Source organism: Trichomycterus rosablanca, chromosome 1 (assembly GCF_030014385.1).
Source record: "Trichomycterus rosablanca isolate fTriRos1 chromosome 1, fTriRos1.hap1, whole genome shotgun sequence".
NCBI classification, from domain to species: Eukaryota; Metazoa; Chordata; class Actinopteri; order Siluriformes; family Trichomycteridae; genus Trichomycterus; species Trichomycterus rosablanca.
In genome coordinates this window covers 27,383,288-27,402,674 of record NC_085988.1, presented here as the reverse complement: position 1 = coordinate 27,402,674, position 19,387 = coordinate 27,383,288, and the positions used below count along the sequence as shown (strand labels likewise).

The following is a 19,387-nucleotide window of genomic DNA, read 5'->3' as shown; positions in this document are numbered from 1 at the left end:
CCCTTATGGGAGAAAATACCTTAAAACTCAACACCTTTTAAATTTAACAGCCAGTCCCAGAACCAATTGACGTTGAGTTTTAAGGTACCACTGCATTTGAATAACTTTTTAAATTACAGCTCTGTAAGCACTGGGTTTGGTTGGATTAGGATAATCGTGTTAATAAGTGAAACGGTGAGGAAGGCGTGATTACATTAGATTACATTAGATTGGATAAACTGTAATTGGAACACAGCCAGTCGCGACTGTAACAACTTTCTTCAAAGACCAGACTGGATTGTTTGGCTTGGCTAGTGACGTAACAAGGATTCCTGTCTCTGATTGGTTGAATGTGCGGTCTCGCTGAGCTCAGTCAGTTCTCTCACTCATTCGCTTCATTACAGGATGAGGAGTTGGTGATAGGAGTGTGTTCGCGGTGAATAATGAACAAACTGGAGTTCTGTGGATTTTTATGGAGGTATAAGTATTAATGGAGAGTCTAGTTGGTGTTAATCCAGTTTTAAACGAGTTTGCTGGACCTGTATGTAAGTTGGACAGGCTGCGGGAGTTTCAAGTCCTGGACACTTTAACGGTACTGTCTGTTTGAGGTGAGCGGAGCTGTTGTTCTGTTATTGCGGGGAAACCGGGGTTGGTTGGCACAGGATTCTTACTGATGTGTATTCAATAAACGATAAACAGTTTGCATGTGAGAAGTTGTTTTCTGTTCGTGTGTGATACCACAGACTTCAAACACGTTTCAACGATTCCTTAAAACCAGTTAAACCTGAATTCTCAATGTTTGTTTTTTAATTATTTTAATTTCAAATGCGTTTTTTTAATCTAACTGTAAAGAGTTCGTTGCTGTTAAATAGTTTTAGGGTGTTTTTATTTATTTATTTTTACATTTTTTAAAATAAAATTGAATTGTTGTTATTCTGACGCATTAAGACGCATCCTAGGACGCACTGTTACGCATCATTATGTTTCAAGTCATTCAACACCAGACATCTGGCTTAGGTCACCCAGCTGCTGTTAATCATGACCCTGGATTAACACTTCTGTTTATTTATTTATTTATATATTTATTTATGTTCAATAACAGCTTTATCCTGCTGAGATTGCAAGGAACACTGGGTGCAAATCAGTATTACAACCTGGAGGGTCACATCCCATTACTTCTGTGGCATCACACAGTTACCTAGGGTCAGTTTAGAGCCTCGAATCCATCTTCTACACGCTGTGTGGAGAGTAAACCCATGCAAACTGGGAAAAAAATGCCAAACTTCTGTGGAAAGCAACTGGGACCCTATGGCAGAGCCCTGGAATTCAGTACCAGTGTTAGTGTGTTGCACAGTCTCAGTATTATTTATATAATACACATACAAGATTTAACACAATGCATCATCTGGTTTCCAAATTGTATTCATGACTGTTAATCACATTCTTAAAAGCTGTTTTCAAATATTATTTATTTATTATTATTATTTATTATGCTGAAGTTCTGGAATAACATTGTTCTGCAACCTTGTTCATCTTAGTTAAACTGTTAAATAATGGCTATTCTTAAATAAGTTAAGCGTCTTTAGTTGTTTTAACCCCTTGCACCTTAAGAATCGCACTTCGTAATTTCGTTGTACTGGTACAATGACAATAAAGACATTCTATTATATTCTATTCTAATGACTCCTAGGAGAATTACTGTTTTCAGAATCAAATATAAAATGGCACATAGCTCCATGCCCTGGTGACCTGGGTTCAATCCTTGCCTTCAGTCTGTTGAAGTTTGGCATGCTCTTATAATGTCCACATTGATTTTCTCCAGGTAGTTAATTAGGTATTAGCTCATGTAAACTGCTCCTAGGTTTGACTGTGAGACAGCAGCCCTGGTGAGGATAAAGTGGTTAATTAAGATAATTAATACATGAAATATATGTAATTAAAAAATATGATTGGCATTAGCCACAAAAGGAAACACTTGTTAGTTTCACGCTAGCGAATGCAGCAAATGCAGCACAAGAATACTTATTCGTTTCCCATTGCTTACATCATAAAATTGCAACACAGACCAGCCATATCATTTTTCATTTTTATTATGTTTAACAAGTGCTATTTGTTACAGATTTTTGTTTTCATTATGTCTTATTAATAATAAAAAACCTTTCTTTCAGGTGAAGTTTTGCCTCCACACAGAACGGCAACCTGGTATGGCAGGAGGCTACAGCATGAAGACCTTAGAGGAGCTGACTTTGGACTCTGGATATGGAGCAGGAGACTCATGCAAGTCTCTTAGCCTATCCTCATGCAGGTCCAACTCCCAAGCCTGGACAGGCACACTGCACCGGGGAAATTGGTGGCATTTGTCGGGCTCCATGAACAGCCGCAATAACAGCTGTGACACGGTGAACACGGTGTTGCCTGAGGACCCTGAGGATATCTTCTCCAAGTGTCCACGCTTACCTGAGCTTGAGGAGTTCCCATGGACTGACGAGGACGTTGGAAAGATTCTGCGCAGGGTGTCAGGAGAGAGCCTCGCATTCTCCGGTGAAGCAGTACGCAGACTGTCGGCCCTGATGCGCCGGGTGCTGATCCGGGTGGCCCGGGAGGCGCAGCGGCTCAGTGTCATGCACTGCCGTTGCACACGCTTTGAGCTGCAAAGTGCCATCCGGTTGGTGCTGAGCTGGGGACTAGCGGAGCACTGTGTTTCTGCCACAGTCAGGGCCATTAGCATGTATGACATGAGCACTGGAGAACTGATGTGCAAAGCCAAGTCAGCTCGTTGTGGGTTAACGCTGTCTGTTGGCCGTTTCTACCGCTGGATGGTGGACACCCGGGTATCAGTGCGCATTCATGAGTATGCAGCAATCTGCCTGTGCGCATGCATGGAGGCGCTCCTGGAGGAGGTGGGTGCTCGTGTGCTGCTGGCCGAAAGACAACACAGTGCAAGCGCTGATGGACGGATACTGGCGGAGACTCTGGAGGGTGTTATTAACAATGACGCTGAACTGTGGGGGGTCATGCAGCCCTATGAACACCTCATCTGCGGGAAAAATGCCAATGGTGAGCTACACTTTTATTTCCTACAACATATTCCAATGAAAGCCTTTACTAACCATTTTGTTATGATGAGGGTTGTTGAGGGTTCAGTGTTTGTCTGAAAATACTAGGCATACGGTCATTATGCTTCCTGGACAGATATCCAGTCCATTGCAGGGCACCAAACACTAACAAACTCAATCACAATAATAGTACAGGATTTAGCGTTGGCTGAGCTTAGTTACAGGGACCTACGTTTGACCCTGTCCTAGGTCTGTGTGAAGTCTTGCATCTTCTTTCCAGGTTTGTGTGGGTTACCTCCTGGTTTTTCTCCCACCATTTAAATTGCCTCAGGCAGGGAGTGAATGTGAGGGTATCATGTGCTAAAATGGACTGTTGCCCTGTCCTGGGTTTGTTCCCAACTCATTCCCTGTATTTCCTTAATAATAATAATGTTAAGTGTAACTTTTTTCTATTTTCTTTATTAATCTAAATGCAGAGAGAAGTATCTCAGGGTACTGGGGGTCATGTCAGTCATATCCAAAATGTAGTAGAGGCCTGTAACCTAAATAAAACATGAGATCCTACTACACCCCCAATTCAAGTATCACCAAAAAGACTGTTCCACCAGGACCTGTAGGAAACACTGCTGAGTGAAGGTAGGAGAGCCAATACAGCCTTAAACCATCAATCTGATATTGGATCAGATTACACATATTTCGACTGACATTTTTATGCTGTGAATGGGTAAGAAGTTGACTGGCAACGTAATAGTTCACAATAAGAAATTAGGAAAATGATAAAAAAATGGAAACATATTTGGACCAATGAAATGACTGTGTCCGTGTTAAGCCAGGTATGAACTGGCTGCATTTAATCCTTTGCCTAGGTCTGTGTGAAGTCTTTAGTTTTCTTTCCAAGTCAGTGTTGGTTACCTCTTGGTTTGACTGTTGCTCTGTCCCGGGTTTGGTTTTAACTCATTCCCTGTATTTCCTGAATAATAATATTAACTTTAAGTATAACTTCACATTGGGTCACATTCGTTTTTTTCTTTGTGCAGAGATACAGTGGGGTCAAAAAGTATTTAGTCAGCCACTGATTGTGCAGGTTCTCCTACTTAGAAAGATGAGAGAGGTCTGTAATTTTCATCATAGGTACACTTCAACTATGAGAGACAAAATGAGAAAAAAAAATCCAGGAAATCACATTGTAGGATTTTTAAAGAATTTATTTGTAAATTATGGTGGAAAATAAGTATTTGGTCAATAACAAACAAGCAAGATTTCTGGCTCTCACAGACCTGTAACAACTTCTTTAAGAAGCTCTTCTGTCCTCCACTCGTTACCTGTATTAATGGCACCTGTTTGACCTTGTTATCTGTATAAAAGACACCTGTCCACAGCCTCAAACAGTCAGACTCCAAACTCAACCATGGACAAGACCAAAGAGCTGTCGAAGGACACCAGGAAGAAAACTGTAGACCTGCACCAGACTGGGAAGAGTAAATCTACAATAGGCAAGCAGGTTGGTGTGAATAAATCAACTGTGGGAGCAATTGTAAGAAAATGGAAGACATACAAGACCCTTGATAATCTCCCTTGGGGTCAAGATCTCATCCCATGGGGTCAAAATGATCATGAGAACAGTGAGCAAAAATCCCAGAACTACACGGAGGGACCTAATGAATGACCTGCAGAGAGCTGGGACCAAAGTAACAAAGGCTACCATCAGTAACACACTACGCCGAGAGGGACTCAAATCCTGCAGTGCCAGGCGTGTCCCCCTGCTTAAGCCAGTACATGTCCAGGCCCGTCTGAAGTTTGCCAGAGAGCATATGGATGATCCAGAAGAGGATTGGGAGAATATCATGTGGTCAGATGAAACCAAAATGGAACTTTTTGGTAAAAACTCAACTCGTCGTGTTTGGAGGAAGAAGAAAAACCCAAGAACACCATACCTACTGTGAAGCATGGGGGTGGAAACATCATGCTTTGGGGCTGTTTTTCTGCAAAGGGGACAGGACGACTGATCCGTGTTAAGGGAAGAATGAACGGGGCCATGTATCGTGAGATTTTAAGCCAAAACCTCCTTCCATCAGTGAGAGCATTGAAGATGGAACGTGGCTGGGTCTTCCAGCGTGACAATGATCCCAAACACACCGCTCGGGCAATGAAGGAGTGGCTCCGTAAAAAGCATTTCAAGGTCCTGGAGTGGCCTAGCCAGTCTCCAGACCTCAACCCCAGAGAAAATTTGGGGAGTCCGTGTTGCCCAGCGACAGCCCCAAAACATCACTGCTCTAGAGGAGATCTGCATGGAGGAATGGGCCAAAATACCAGCTACAGTGTGTGCAAACCTGATGAAGACTTACAGGAAACATTTGACCTCTGTCATTGCCAACAAAGGTTATGTTACAAAGTATTGAGTTGAACTTTTGTTATTGACCAAATACTTATTTTCCACCATAATTTACAAATAAATTCTTTAAAAATCCTACAATGTGATTTCCTGGATTTTTTTTTTCTCATTTTGTCTCTCATAGTTGAAGTGTACCTATGATGAAAATTACAGACCTCTCTCATCTTTCTAAGTAGGAGAACCTGCACAATCAGTGGCTGACTAAATACTTTTTGGCCCCACTGTAAGTATATTAGGGTACAGTGGGGTCATGTCAGTCATATCCAAAAAGGTCCATAATATGTTCTAGTAGAGGCCTGTACCCTAAATAAAACACGCCCATTTCAAATATCACCAAAAAGACTGTTCCACTAGGACTCCACCAAGTTTGCTTCCAAGGTTTACATCAGACCAGTAGGAAACACTGCTGAGTGATGGTAGAAGAACCAATACAGTCTTAAACTATCAATCTGATCAGATTACACATATTTCGACTGACATTTTTACGCTGTGAATGGCTGGGAGCTTGACTGGCAACATAATAATTCACAATGTGAAATGAGGAAAAGGATAAAAAACATTTTTGGACCAATGAAATGACTGTGGTTGTGTTAAGCCATGTATTAACTTGGCTATGTTCCCTAGAGTGCATTTTTATTGACATCATGGAACTACCATCTCATGCTGACAGATTGACTCTTTGCATGCTACAAACCCTGGGATCTAATTGGACCATTTCCTCTGGCTTTTTCTCCCACATGGATTTTTTAAGTGCCCCTAAAAGTGTTGTAATATATTTTTGACATTTTGTACATCCAAATGCATTTAAAAGCCTTACCATAGAAGAAATGACATCTTAAAAGTGAAGAATTCAGATTGAAATAGATAAAGATTTAGTGTAAACACAGGCAAGGTTGTTTCTCACCTGGTTTGCTTTACAAACAGAAGTACAAAAGCTTTAAATGTAGCCATTGTGAAGAGTTCTGAGAACTATTCTGAGAGTCATCAAAAGCCTTCCAATAAAAGGCTTTCAGTTCAGGTGGCACTGCACTTATGCCAGGTCTCATTCTTTTTACAGAGGCTCTGTGCAGAATTGCACACGCCTGTCTATTTAACCACTTTCCAGGGTGCACTGTGGTTAGCATGTGTCTGTGGCTCACTGACATGACCGTGGGTTTGAAGCTTGGACTCGTTCAGGCATACAATGGTGCTTTGTTTTCATCTTTGGCTGCACTGGATAAGTTTGCTGCCCAGAGAAACAAAACAAACATCCCGCAATTTTCAGTGCTGGTTAGGGTGGGTAGCTTGGCTAAGTAGGTGGGGTGTGTGACTCGTGTTAGATGCGGTTGTACTTCTTGGTGTCGGTTTCGGAACGTATTTTGACATAAAATGGGATTGTGGCATAGAATTGCAACAACAGGAACTCAGATCTGGACTCAATTGACTGGATAAAATGAGAGCTCATGAAAGATTTGTCTAAATACGTGTGTAGTCAGCTGAAAGTCGTTTTGGCACATGTCCCTCACACCGGCTGTGTCTCCAGAATAAGCAAACCAGCATGACCACAGTAACATGAGGTCCATTTGCAAGTGCCAGGTATGGATCAATGTGAGTTTTAACTGGGCTGGGTCAGCAAAGTGCTGCACCCACACACACTCTTTTGTCTTGATCAATGGGCAGTCCATTTTGCTCCACAAAGTGCAATTGGAAATTTTAGGAAGCAGTAATAGCAAGAATCAGTGACGCCATCAGAGTCAGTGTGAGTCATTAGTTTCCTGGTAATTGCGTCCATGTTCACAGTCAAAGAAAAAAAGCTTTGTCACGTACAGCACAGTCCAGATCTGCTATTTGTTTTACCAAGGTTTTCTGGCCGTGTATCAGAATTGTATTAAATGCTTGACTAGGCTCTGCAAATAATGCTTCTTACGTCTATAATTCTGAATTCAGATAGCTTAGCTGATAGAAGCTTTATAAAAGCTTATTTCGCATGTATCAGGCAGTACCACCACATCTGGAAGCGTTTAAAACAGAACTTACTCTGCCTTCAGTCCCACTGTCCCCTGCCCCCTCTCCGTCCTGCCTCTTTGCCTGAATATACTGCTTTAACAGAAGTTCCCATGTACCAGCCTTCACCATTTCAATCATTCAAAACACTTCATTATAAAGATATACTTTTTGACTCACTCTTTCTCAATGACAACGGGGGCTTGTTCTTTGTTATTTCCCCAGTTATTTTCAATTCCCTCTTGTGTATTGCAATCCTCTGATTGCACAACCTGCCATGACTATAACGAGTGTGTAAAACATGACGTTAAAATCCTAATTAATAAGTAAATAGAAGAACTATTCTCTATGTAAATCTACCCACTGCTCAGCCTGTGCTTCATCCAGTGGAGCAGAAAACACAATACAGCATCAGAAAGGAAAAGCCCTGTCTGACGTTCCCTCCCTTTAGAACGGATAATAGTGTTTGCCGGACGCCTGTCCAGGTCTGTTACACTGCTGAGATTTGAATTTGGATCTCAGAGGTTGTATGCTGGAGCATTAGACCGCTCTGCTCCACCGGTGCCTAACACATCAGACTGAGCTTTGGGTGGCACAGTGGCTTACTGGGTAGCACTGTCGCCTCACAGCAAGAATGTCCTGGGTTTGATCCCTAGGTGGATTGGTCCAGGTCTATTCTGTGTGGAGTTTGCATGTTCTCCTGTGTCTGTGTGTGTTTCCTTTGGGAACTCCGGTTTCCTCCCACAGTCCAAAGACATGCAAGTAACTTTAATTGGAGATACAAAATTGTCCATGACTGTGTTTGACATTGCAGACTTGAACTGATGAATTTTGTGTAACGAGTAACTACCTGTCCTGTCATGAATATAACGGGTGTGTAAAACATGACGTTAAAATCCTAATTAATAAGTAAATAGAATTATTCTCCATTAGGGTTGGGCGATATTGCTGATTTTCATACCGTCTTCAAAAAATACCGCGGTATACAGAATTACTGCGTAGGGGGAGGGGGCGTGTCTGTCTGTTAGTGATGGGTCGCTCGCGAACGATCCGATTCTATTGAACGGCTCTTTGAAATGAACTAAAGGAACCCGAGTCGCGTGTTCGAAAAGCTAGGGAGCTCTCTACATATATTTTTATTTTATAATGACTGATTAATTCCGTCTACTGATGCGAAGCGGAGTGAAATACAGCCGATTAGAACTGCGCAGTTATCACGGGGAGCGACACACACACACACACAGATAAAGAGAGCGCTAGTAGTATTATGACAAATAATTGAGAAAAAACTTGTTTAATGATGTTAAATCTGATTGGTTCATGGCGTGATGGCGTGTATGTTTTAAAGCAGAAACAAACACAGGCACAAACACATCTCTGCACAAGAGAGGATTTTTATGAAACTTAATGCAATGCAACCAGTCTGTCTCTTTCCTGTAGTTTCCTTTTAAAATAAATCTTTTTTCTCATTGAAGTGTTGTTTGAATTATGCCTACATTTAAGGCAAGGTAGCAAAATGTTCGTGATCGTTCATCATTGTTATTAATATCGGGGCTGTCTTATACTAAGCTAACAGTTAGCTTAGATGGGATAGCACAGTGCGCAAGCATGTCAACTCACAAGCTCGATTTTGCAAATAAAAACACGTGTAAGTTTATACAAGTTCAATAATCATCAATAATCATTTATTTACGTTTGAAAATAATTCCGTTTCTCCGCACCGTCAGCCATGTTTTAAGCCAAGGACACTTCCGATGCTCACTCGTTCTTGAAATGTTAAGATACGGAACTACATCTTATTAAGGCGTCTAAGGTTTCAAACAGCCTCCTTCTCGGGAGCGCGCATAGGATGACATAAAACGTGTCTATGTAGAGCGCGCACTAGTTTTTGTGTCATCACCTCAGTGAGCACCTCCACAACCAATCGGTGAGCTCCAACCGCCTACCCCTCCCACCCCTCCCTTACTGTGGATGCGCGAATGTCCTAAAGTCTCCGTTTTTAAGGTAAACCCGAAGCAGAAATTTGGCGCTTCACATTTTTTAAAAATACCGTCACCATTTTTAAATACCGTCATCATTTTTAAATACCGCGGTATACCGTAATACCGTCATACCGCCCAACCCTATTCTCTATGTAAATCTACCCACTGCTCAGCCGGTGCTTTAGCCAGTAAATTAAAAAGCACAATACATCATAAGAGAGAAAAAAAAACCTCCGACCCTCCCTCCATCAAACACGGACCATGGTGTTAGCTGGACGCCCGTCCAGGATTGTTGCATTGCTGAGATTTGAACTCGGATCTCGTGGTTGTATGCTAGAGCATTAGGCCGCTCTGCTACCCCGGTGTCTTAAAACATCAGACTGAGATTAATTGTATTTTAAATGCTTGAAACAAGGAATGATTTTATTATTACATTGTAAGCATGGTAATAATTACAATCTTTTTGGTCGATGGGGTTTCTCATTGGCTGTGTGAGGCACCTGAATGAGGGAGGGATGACTTACTGAGCAGCAGCTTTCGGTATGTGGTTTCTAAACTTGAAGAAAGCTAAGCTAGAAAAGGAGGAGCAGGGCACGGGAATGTTTGGCAGTTCTGAAGGTAAACCCAGGCATTAAAAATACATTTGCAGTTCTGGATTATTGTTGAGTAAATCTAAGTGAAAAAGACACTCGGTGCACATGTGTCTTGGACAGGAGGAGAGATTTTTAATATAGCCATGGATCCAAGATGGCAGGTAGAATAAAAACACTGTCTTGCACGCTCCATGGCACTGTTTACACATTTCCTTTCCAAGCCAGTGCCTCAGCTGTGTAAGCAGCCCAGGCCACTAATAGCCGTGGAGCTGAAACAACACCGACAACTAAGATAGCTGCTTATTAGATTAGACCTCGTGCCACGTGATAGCTCCATCTTGAAGCGTGTGGCATGTTTTTTAATCACTGTGCCTTATGTAATGCTGCTCGCTTTTGGTATCTCTTCATTATCCTGTGCTCTTATCTCTCCGGCCTCCTCCCATTTGATAACAGTGTGCCGAGTTGTTGGATGGCATGTCTGAAGAATAGGATTTTATTTGAAGTATGCGGGTGGATATGTGGTGGAGGACACATCCGTCTCTACGTAATCCAACCAGAACAGGATTTCTAATGTTTAAACTCGGTTCTATTGTAATGGACTACATACACTGATCAGCCATAATATTAAAACCACCTCCTTGTTTCTACACTCACTGTCCATTTTATCAGCTCCACTTACTGTATAGAAGCACTTTGTGGTTCTACAATTACTGACTGAGTCCATCTGTTTCTCTACATACCTTTTAACCTGCTTTCACCCTGTTCTTCAATGGTCAGGACCCCCACAGGACCACCACAGAGTAGGTATGTAGGTGGTGGTGTGTTAGTGTGTGTTGTGCTGGTATGAGTGGGTTACACAGCCCCATTCAGTAGCTCTTCTGTTGGTCTTCTGTTCCTGTCTTGTCCCTCCTCGGACCACTGACGATGGGTACTTACCACAGCTGCCTGTGAGCACCCCTTGTTTTTTTGGAGTTAAGTGTGACTTAGCTATTTGGCCCTTATCAATTTATCCAGGTCTTTACGCTGCCCATACCTGCTGCATTTAACACATGTACTCCGAGTAACTACTATCAACCGAACATTGAATTTATCCCTGATCCTCACATGCACAATTGTAATGAAATAGGCATTGGTCTTAATATTTGTCTCATCAGTGTATTTATATGCACAATATATTGTCAAAAGTGGCCATAAACTTGTAGGGCATCCATATTTCATTGACAAAGTATAGGAAAAAAGTGTTGTGAGATACTGCAAAAGAGAGTCAAGGCTTTATTGTCATTTCAGCTGTATGAGTACATATTGAAATGAAACAACGTTCCTCCAGGACCAGGGTATAACACAGAACAGAAGTGCAAGACAATACACAGTGCAGATAGACAAGCTTTCAAGCTCAATTTTTGTTTGCATTTACAATCAGAGATAATAGGGATTCTGTTTATTTAATTGTTATTTTATTAGTTTAGTATCATTTTATACACAGTATAAAATCATATTACCAATAAAGTGATTATTTGTAAGTAAAAGGTTAACTGTTGCAGATTTGTCCAACTGTACAGACTTTCATAACTGAAATTACCCACACTGAAAATCTTTGCCATAATTTTACTATTTACAAACACGTATCTTACTTTACGTAGAACTCTGTGAAGTCTGTCCGCTGCTGTGTTGGAATACAGCATCATTAATCAGCCATGTCTGACAGCAGCCTTAAAATCTTCTATTATTTTTAACAATGAGCTCCACACAAAGCAGAGGCAGATTGCCTAGCAGAGATGTATTCAGTGTTATTGTTTCATGCTGGGCATGTTATTAAGTTGACCATTATTTTCTGAGATGGTGCAATAGTCTCTATTCCAAAGCACTCACAAAACAACCCCCTCTTTAAAAAGAGGATAGCCTCGCCTGTGCAACATATAATACACCACTTTGTCTGCAGTCTAGAGCATGCCTAAATAAAAATGCAACATAGATCCTTTGCATTTCTTTACACAATGGATTGAGCAATGCACCAGAGTCTTCATTTATGATATTTTTTTACAGAGGTTTGAGTTCAAGGGGCTTTATTGTCATTTCAGCTATATACAAGTACATATTGAAATGAAACAATATTCCTTCAGGGCCAGGGTATAGAACACAAATGCAAACAAAACAATATATTTACACATCGATCAGCCATAACATTAAAACCACCTCCTTGTTTCTGCACTCACTGTCCATTTTATCAGCTCCACTTACAATATAGGAGCACTTTTTAGTTGTACAATTACTGACTGTAGTTCATCTGTTTCTCTGCATGCTTTGTTAGCCCCCTTTCATGCTGTTCTTCAATGGTCAGGACTCTCACAGGACCACTACAGAGCAGGTATTATTTGGGTGGTGGGTCATTCTCAGCACTGCATTGACACTGACATGGTGGTAGCGTGTTAGTGTGTGTTGTGCTGGTATGAGTGGATAAGACACAGCAATGCTGATGGAGTTTTTAAACACCTCACTGTCACTGCTGGACTGAGAATAGTCCACCAGCCAAAAACATCCAGCCAACAGCGCCCTGTGGGCAGCATCCTGTGACCACTGATGAAGATTTAGAAGATGAGTAGTTCAAACAGCAGCAGTAGATGAGTGATCCTCTCTGACTTTACATCTACAAGGTAAACCAACCAGGTAGGAGTGTCTAATAGAGTGGACATTGAGTGGACACAGTATTTAAAAACTTCAGGAGTGCTGCTGTGTCTGATCCACTCATACCAGCACAACACACACTAACACACCACCACCATGTCAGTGTCACTGCAGTGCTGAGAATGATCCACCACCTAAATAATACCTGCTCTGTGGGGGTCCTGTGGGGGTCCTGACCATTGAAGAACAGGGTGAAAGCAGGCTAAAAAAGAATGTAGAGAAATAGATGGACTACAGTCAGTAATTGTAAAACTACAAAGTGGTTCTTTATGGTAAGTGGAGCTGAACAAATGGATAGTGAGTGTAGAACTAAGGAGGTGGTTTTAATGTTATGGCTGATTGGTGTATATATAGTGCAGACAAGACCTAAAAAAGTTAAGGGGAGGGTACCAAATGACACATGTTGGTTGGCCAGTATACAGTACTGAGTAAATGTAGAGTGAGCAGTGTAGGGTTTGTATAGCAGCAGATTTATATAAATATAATGTGCCAAAATGTAAAAGTGAAATTTAAGCCTGCAAATGCACAAGTCCCTAAACTTAGAGATGATATGCAGGCTTTTAAACTTACACACACTAGACTTCTACTTAATCAGATTTTATGATGATGATTCACCTAGAGGCAAATGTATCCTGAATGAATGTTTAATGAAGACAGAAGTGCATTAGCTCCCAGGCAGTGCCAGCTGGTTTTCTGATAGGAAATATTTTGTTGCTCTGAAATAACACTGCCCCGTAGGCCATGTCTTCTATTTATTGACCTCAGAATAGCTGCCAGCTGTGAGAGCTGACTAACCAAAGCTTTGCATTAGACTGCACCAGTAACAGCATCGTAGCTCCGCGGTTAAGGTACTGGACTGGTGATTAAAAGGTTGCTGGTTCAAGCCCTTGGTTCAAGCCCCAACACAGCCAAGTTGCCAAGCAAGCCCTTAAGTCTCAGATGATTGTATTGTCACAATTGTCAGCCTGTCACATGACTGTGGTTCGGAATAGTTTGAGGGAAAAAAACAAAATTAGAATGTTGTGCACTGCATACAATAAGCTTCATATTTCAAAAGAATTAGTGGATCGCTGTATGACCAAAGGTCAGTGGACGCTATTCCTACACTTTGAGTTCAGGGGTTGTAGCCCCACCCAGACCCCTGCTCTCAGGGGTATAAAGTCATATATGTGCTTATTGTGCTCCGTGTACAAAACACAAACTTTATAAAGGCCTGGTTTAGCTGTGTGGTTTAGGTGTGAAGAACCTAATAGCCTGCACAGCTCTCTGACCTCAACGCCACTGAACTGCTTCAGGATGAATCGATACGCTGATTCCTAGCCATGTCTTTTCATGCAACATCAGTGCGAGAGCTTATAAATGCTAATTTTGACATTTTACTTGAGCTGAATGACTGGATTGCTTCATAACGTTATCTATCTAAGCAGTTTTCACAAGTCATGTAACATTTCTTTGGTTACACAGTGGAGTCATCATGACTTCATCTAGACTTAATATAAACAGGCAGGAATTAAATCAGCTAAAGAATCACCAGTGGCCCAAATGAGCAGAACATAAACTGTGAATGTGAAAAGGACAAAAACAAGTTGCCAAAAATAAAACAAAAGAATCTTAAGACCAAAAGTTGCACTAGCATCATATCACTCACTACTAGTAGTGTTCATGAGTGTTTTAGATTAGAGTTCTCTTTGTGGGTTTTCACCCATGTTTGGCTCAAATGTGATGAATAAACAAATTCACACGCTCTCTCACTTTGATGTGGGAGTCTGTGAGTAATTTGTATCTGCCAAATTTGCATCGGAGCAGTCGAGACATGTTTTGTCTGTGCCATCAATGAAGATGGACTGGCTGATCCAGTTTTTTTTTTTTTTTTCTTTTCATGGTGGCCTATGGGTGCAGAGAAAGTTGATCTGATCTAAAGGGAAAGGCTTAAAATACTGGGATTTGGCAACGTTGGAGAAGATTCTTTTTTTGACATGTAAAAATTTTTTCTTCCTGGAACTTTTACCCAAAAGCGTTTAATTAGTTCTGTGAATGTAGTAATAATTAAATTGCGAAACTCATGTTATTGTAAGTTTTGGGAAAAAAAAGTTATTTTCAAATGTGATATTTATAAAAACAATGTTATATATCATTAACATGCTATCTTATTGTAACTAATTTAAATGTTTTTGATGAAACTTTTTTGAATTTGAATTTGAATGTTTACCATAGAAATTAAATCAAAAGTCACTACAGTCACATTGCTGCGCTATCAGCCGGCTAGGCCTTTACATAGATGTGATTGGCTATGTCTGGGGGAAATGTGGCCAAAGTCCTGTAATGGATTGGCGCCCTGTTCAAAGTATTTCTGCCTTGCACCCAGTGTTTTCGGGTGCTGTGACTCTGACCAGGATAAACGGTTGATGGCAATAAAATAAAAAAAAAATGTGTTGGACAAAAACGTCCAATAAATAAATATAGGCAAAGATTTAGAGATATCTTTTTCTGGATGTTTCCCCCTTTAACTTTCAATCTAGTCATTTCCAAGTCCCCATTATGAATCCACTGCCACCTGCACAACCCCCAATCTGATAAAGGAGAGCCAGTTCACCACACGCCCCTTTCCAATCTGCGGCTGCTTCTTAACACCTGTTAGTATTGGGTTCTCACACAGAGCTGTATCACATGCGGAGAGCCACGCTAACCAAACCTGAAGATCACAGCAGCAGCTAAATATCATTACTAATGAATAATAAAATTAAAATCAGATCAATATTTCCACAAGTGGCTTAGTAGGTAAGGTACTGGGCAATTAATAGGAGGGTCCAGCCCCATAACGCTTGGGGTTTATTCTGTCTCAACTGTGAGTCACTGTAAATAGCAGCATCTTCCAAATGCATACTTGTTAATGTAGGCCTACAATTGGAAAGATGGATGGATGGATGGATGGATGGATAGATAGATAGATAGATACTTTATTAATCCCGAAGCAAATTAAGACCTCAGTAGCAAGTTACATAGATCAAAAGTAATACACGCTTTGACCTAAACCTAACTGTTGTAGTCTTGTTGATTTGACTACTACATGGACACAAGTAATGTCTTTGCTAAAATATTTTACAGCCTTTTAATAAGCCTCTTCCCTCTTGAAAAATTGTGATAATTTCTAAAATCCACTGTAGCCTTTATCATACAGCCAATCTCTGACCTCTCAGAGGTCTCATGCTGTAGGAAAAACAAAAAGCTTTTTCCTCGTTAACTTTAATAGCCCAATTGTAATTGGGCACAATCACATTCTTAATAGCTGCACCTGTTGTTAAGTGGAGATATAGTTCTGACCCTGGGTTCTGAGACGTAGCTGTCTGGCTTCTTTGCGGCCCCGGGTGACACATCTGATGTGTACTGGAGATGGAATGCACATGTGGCACCAACATGTGCTCTGTATAAACATGGCTTGGATGGATAATCTAAGAGCTCAGGCATAAGACTTTTGGCATGCTTTCACTTTGATGAAAGGGTTTAGTGTTAAAACAGACAGCCATTAAAACGTTCCTTCTGTTTGCGTTGAACAATTAGAGGTCTCATTTTCGCTCTTTGTATTGAAACAGTGTTGCTGATGTGTGCAGACCGGGTTTATCATTGCCCAAGTCATGCATGTTTTATCTGAGGTTTGCGTTGTGCCCTGCCTGAAGGCTAAGCTTCACTTCTAGCAGTTTCTCTGCTAATTGATCAAGGGGGTTGGGGACAGAGGCGTGTGACCGGACACTTTTGATATCAGTGCCGTCTTTGTCGATAGATTCGTTTAATAGCTGTTGCATCTGTCCTGCCCCTCATAATAGTGGTTTAGGGCTAATAGGGGCCATCTGCAAGTCATGCACACATAGAGACAAAGCCACCATTATGATCCAGCTTTCATTAGCTCTGTGTCATTGAGCCAATCCACAGTTTATTTAGCGGATTAAACTGGGATTTGGTTCATTATGCTCACTCTTGGGCTTGCTGCGTGTGACACAGCTCTTTGTTATTAGAGTTGCCTCAGTGGAGTCGAGAGGAGAGGGATACATGAAACCTTCCAGACAGCGTTCAAATACAATCTGTAAAGGAAATAGTTTGATCTGAGTATTGCTTTCTTTTTTCACACCGAGTCACAAATGTTATCTGGTGTATAGCGGGGCGATATGGTGGCTCGGTGGGTAGCACTGTTGCCTCACAGTAAGAAGGTCCTGGGTTCCCAGGTGGAATGGTTCAGGGCCATTCTGTGTGGAGTTGCATGTTCTCCCTGTGTCTGCGTGGGTTTCCTCTGGGATCTCCGGTTTCCTCCCACAGTCCAAAGACATGCAAGTGAGGTGAACTGGAGATACAAAATTGTCTGTTTGACATTAAAGACTTGAACTGATGAATCTTGTGTAGCCAGTAATTACCTGTCCTGTCATGAATGTAACCAAGGTGTGTAAAACATGACGTTAAAATCCTAATAAATAAATAATGTAACACTAGCACAAATGTATTAAAGCAGTAACGGTTCGCACTGTGCTTATAGTGTAGGGGCCGTGTGCTTCTGGGTTTCTCGTCTTTGTATTGTTCTAACAGGTTGCATTTCCGTTCATTAACATTTATGAGCCTTGACTGGCCGTCAAGCATCTAACAGGTACACTGCCAAAAATGCTTTCAGCAGGTAATGGTTCTCCATCGCCTCTACTACAAAAGCTCCACATCGTAAATAATAATGCTGCCGTGGGTGTAACCACACCCGAACCCCATCCAGAGGATTGTTTTACCAGCACCTCAAGTGACACATTACCATATTGCAGTGTTTTCTCAATAAATGAACTAACAGCCGTGACCTGAGGTAAAGCATCACTCCAGAAACATCCTTATAATCTCTTCGTCCCATGAATATTATCGTTAGCGTTCCTTTTAGCTCACTGCCTGCTTAAATAACTTTTTTTTAATACGGCAGGTGCTCTGATGTTATTATTTCCAGTGCATACCACCATGATCTCAGTTCCCTGCCATGTGTGTTAAACACAAAAACAGTAGTTAAGTCTGAGAAAAGCCTCTCCGCTAAGCATTTCTCATCTTGGTTAAACTCTGCGGTGCCAAACCTCAGCCTCTGTGCCGGAGTCTTGAAATGCCATCAACTCGAAGAGCAAGGTCAGTACAGCTGGAAGTTAAAGGCCTGGTTGGAATGCGTCTCTTGGGTTCAATATCAACTCTGAACTTCTGTAGCAGTTACTGTGTTTTTAATTACTCTGTTCAGTGTTTGATCTGATATTTTACTAGGTGCGACTGCTTTCATTGGTGAAAATGGAGATGCTTAACAGCCTAATGTGTCAGGACTGGTAAAATTATATGTCCTGTCGATAAAATCTGGATAAATGGCAAGGGATATAGATAAGTACCCTCCTAAAATGACCCCAGTGCCCGTGTTTGTTTGGAAAAGCAGAGATGGTGCTGTACTTATGAATCACTCATGTTCACTGAATGTGAGTTCCCAGATTAAAAATGATGAGCGCCGCAGTTTACAGTGACCAGGGCAGAGCAGCCAGATCCTTCTCTTTTGGCCTAAAATACACATCCGATTTTCCCCCCGAGTGCACCATAGCTTTTGGTTAGCGGTTCCTGGAGTGACCACAAGGAGCCTGTAACTCATGGGAAAGCAGAGAGAAAAAGAACTTTTGGAGCAGTCTGTAGAGGAAATGAAGTGACTCAGACAGCTTTCATTAAACAGGCAGTGAAAAGATCAACTAGGTTCTGTTTTAACCATGCTGACATGATTTGACGTTGATGCAGATAATCCTCACACATTTGTGCCAGCGATTGTCAGCCTTGTGTGACTAGCTTGTCAGCCTGGTTGTTATTAAAATCACTTTCTCCTCCCAAAACAACATGAGAACTCTAATTATATACACCCAACTTTCCAAACTCTTTAGAGAAAAGCATAAGCAGCATAAGAGGCTTAACACTCTCATACTTTCTGCCTCATTATCACAAGGGCTGCTAGTACAGTTAATCCTCCACACAAATGCTAAACCAAATCATTATGAGAAACACTAAGATAATCATTATGAGCATTGTAGGGCAGCTTTTAAACCTCCATGTTATTACTGTATGCTGCAAACTTCAAGTTTAACGTCTAGTCTTGTAAAACCCATGATGCAGAGGGTGTACATACAGGCTGTGCACACATGGTTAGGTAGGAAAGGAGCTACATTTTATATTTACATCTTCGGCATTTAGCAGACGCTCTTATCCAGAGCGACTTACAGAAATGCTTCCATAGTGAGCATTACCTTACTCTAGTTTAAATAGACAGACTTAAGCTAGACATCCCATGAGATTCCTCTGCTCTCTGTTTGGATGTTAGAAGGCATAAGGCTGCGTTCGTGGTTATGTAGGGAAGTCTGGTGTTTATTTAAGAGTGGCGAGTCCGTGGCTGATTAGAGGGGAGGGTCTGGGCTGGCTGTAGTCCTGCACTCTAACAGGCTGGGAAAATAAAAGGGGGAATACAGAGACACAGATTCAACCAGGATGCTGACTATGTGCACAGAAGGTTCTAGTAAGGATTATACAAGGATGGTCACTTCTAATCCCATTTACAGGCTTGCTTGAACCTACCCTACTTTTTGAAGTATAGCTGGTTTCACTTAAAACTTTTAGTAGGGCTTGATCTGTACCATGAAAGAACAATGGGATGTTAAGTGTTAAGGGAACCCAGATTTTATGCTGAATCTTCAG

The 19,387-nt window shown here is 41.4% G+C and overlaps 1 protein-coding gene across 1 annotated transcript in view; it reads left to right on the top strand.

The window, feature by feature from the left end:
* The first annotated feature begins 453 nt into the window (after positions 1 to 453).
* abtb2b (ankyrin repeat and BTB (POZ) domain containing 2b) overlaps positions 454 to 19,387 on the top strand; it is a 70,298-nt gene continuing 51,364 nt past the window's right edge. Inside the window, exons 1-2 of the mRNA XM_063001326.1 lie at positions 454 to 587; positions 2,148 to 3,036. Of these exons, the coding sequence (XP_062857396.1) occupies positions 2,184 to 3,036 (853 nt within the window). The 5' untranslated portion in view covers positions 454 to 587; positions 2,148 to 2,183. The remainder of the gene's footprint in view (positions 588 to 2,147; positions 3,037 to 19,387) is intronic.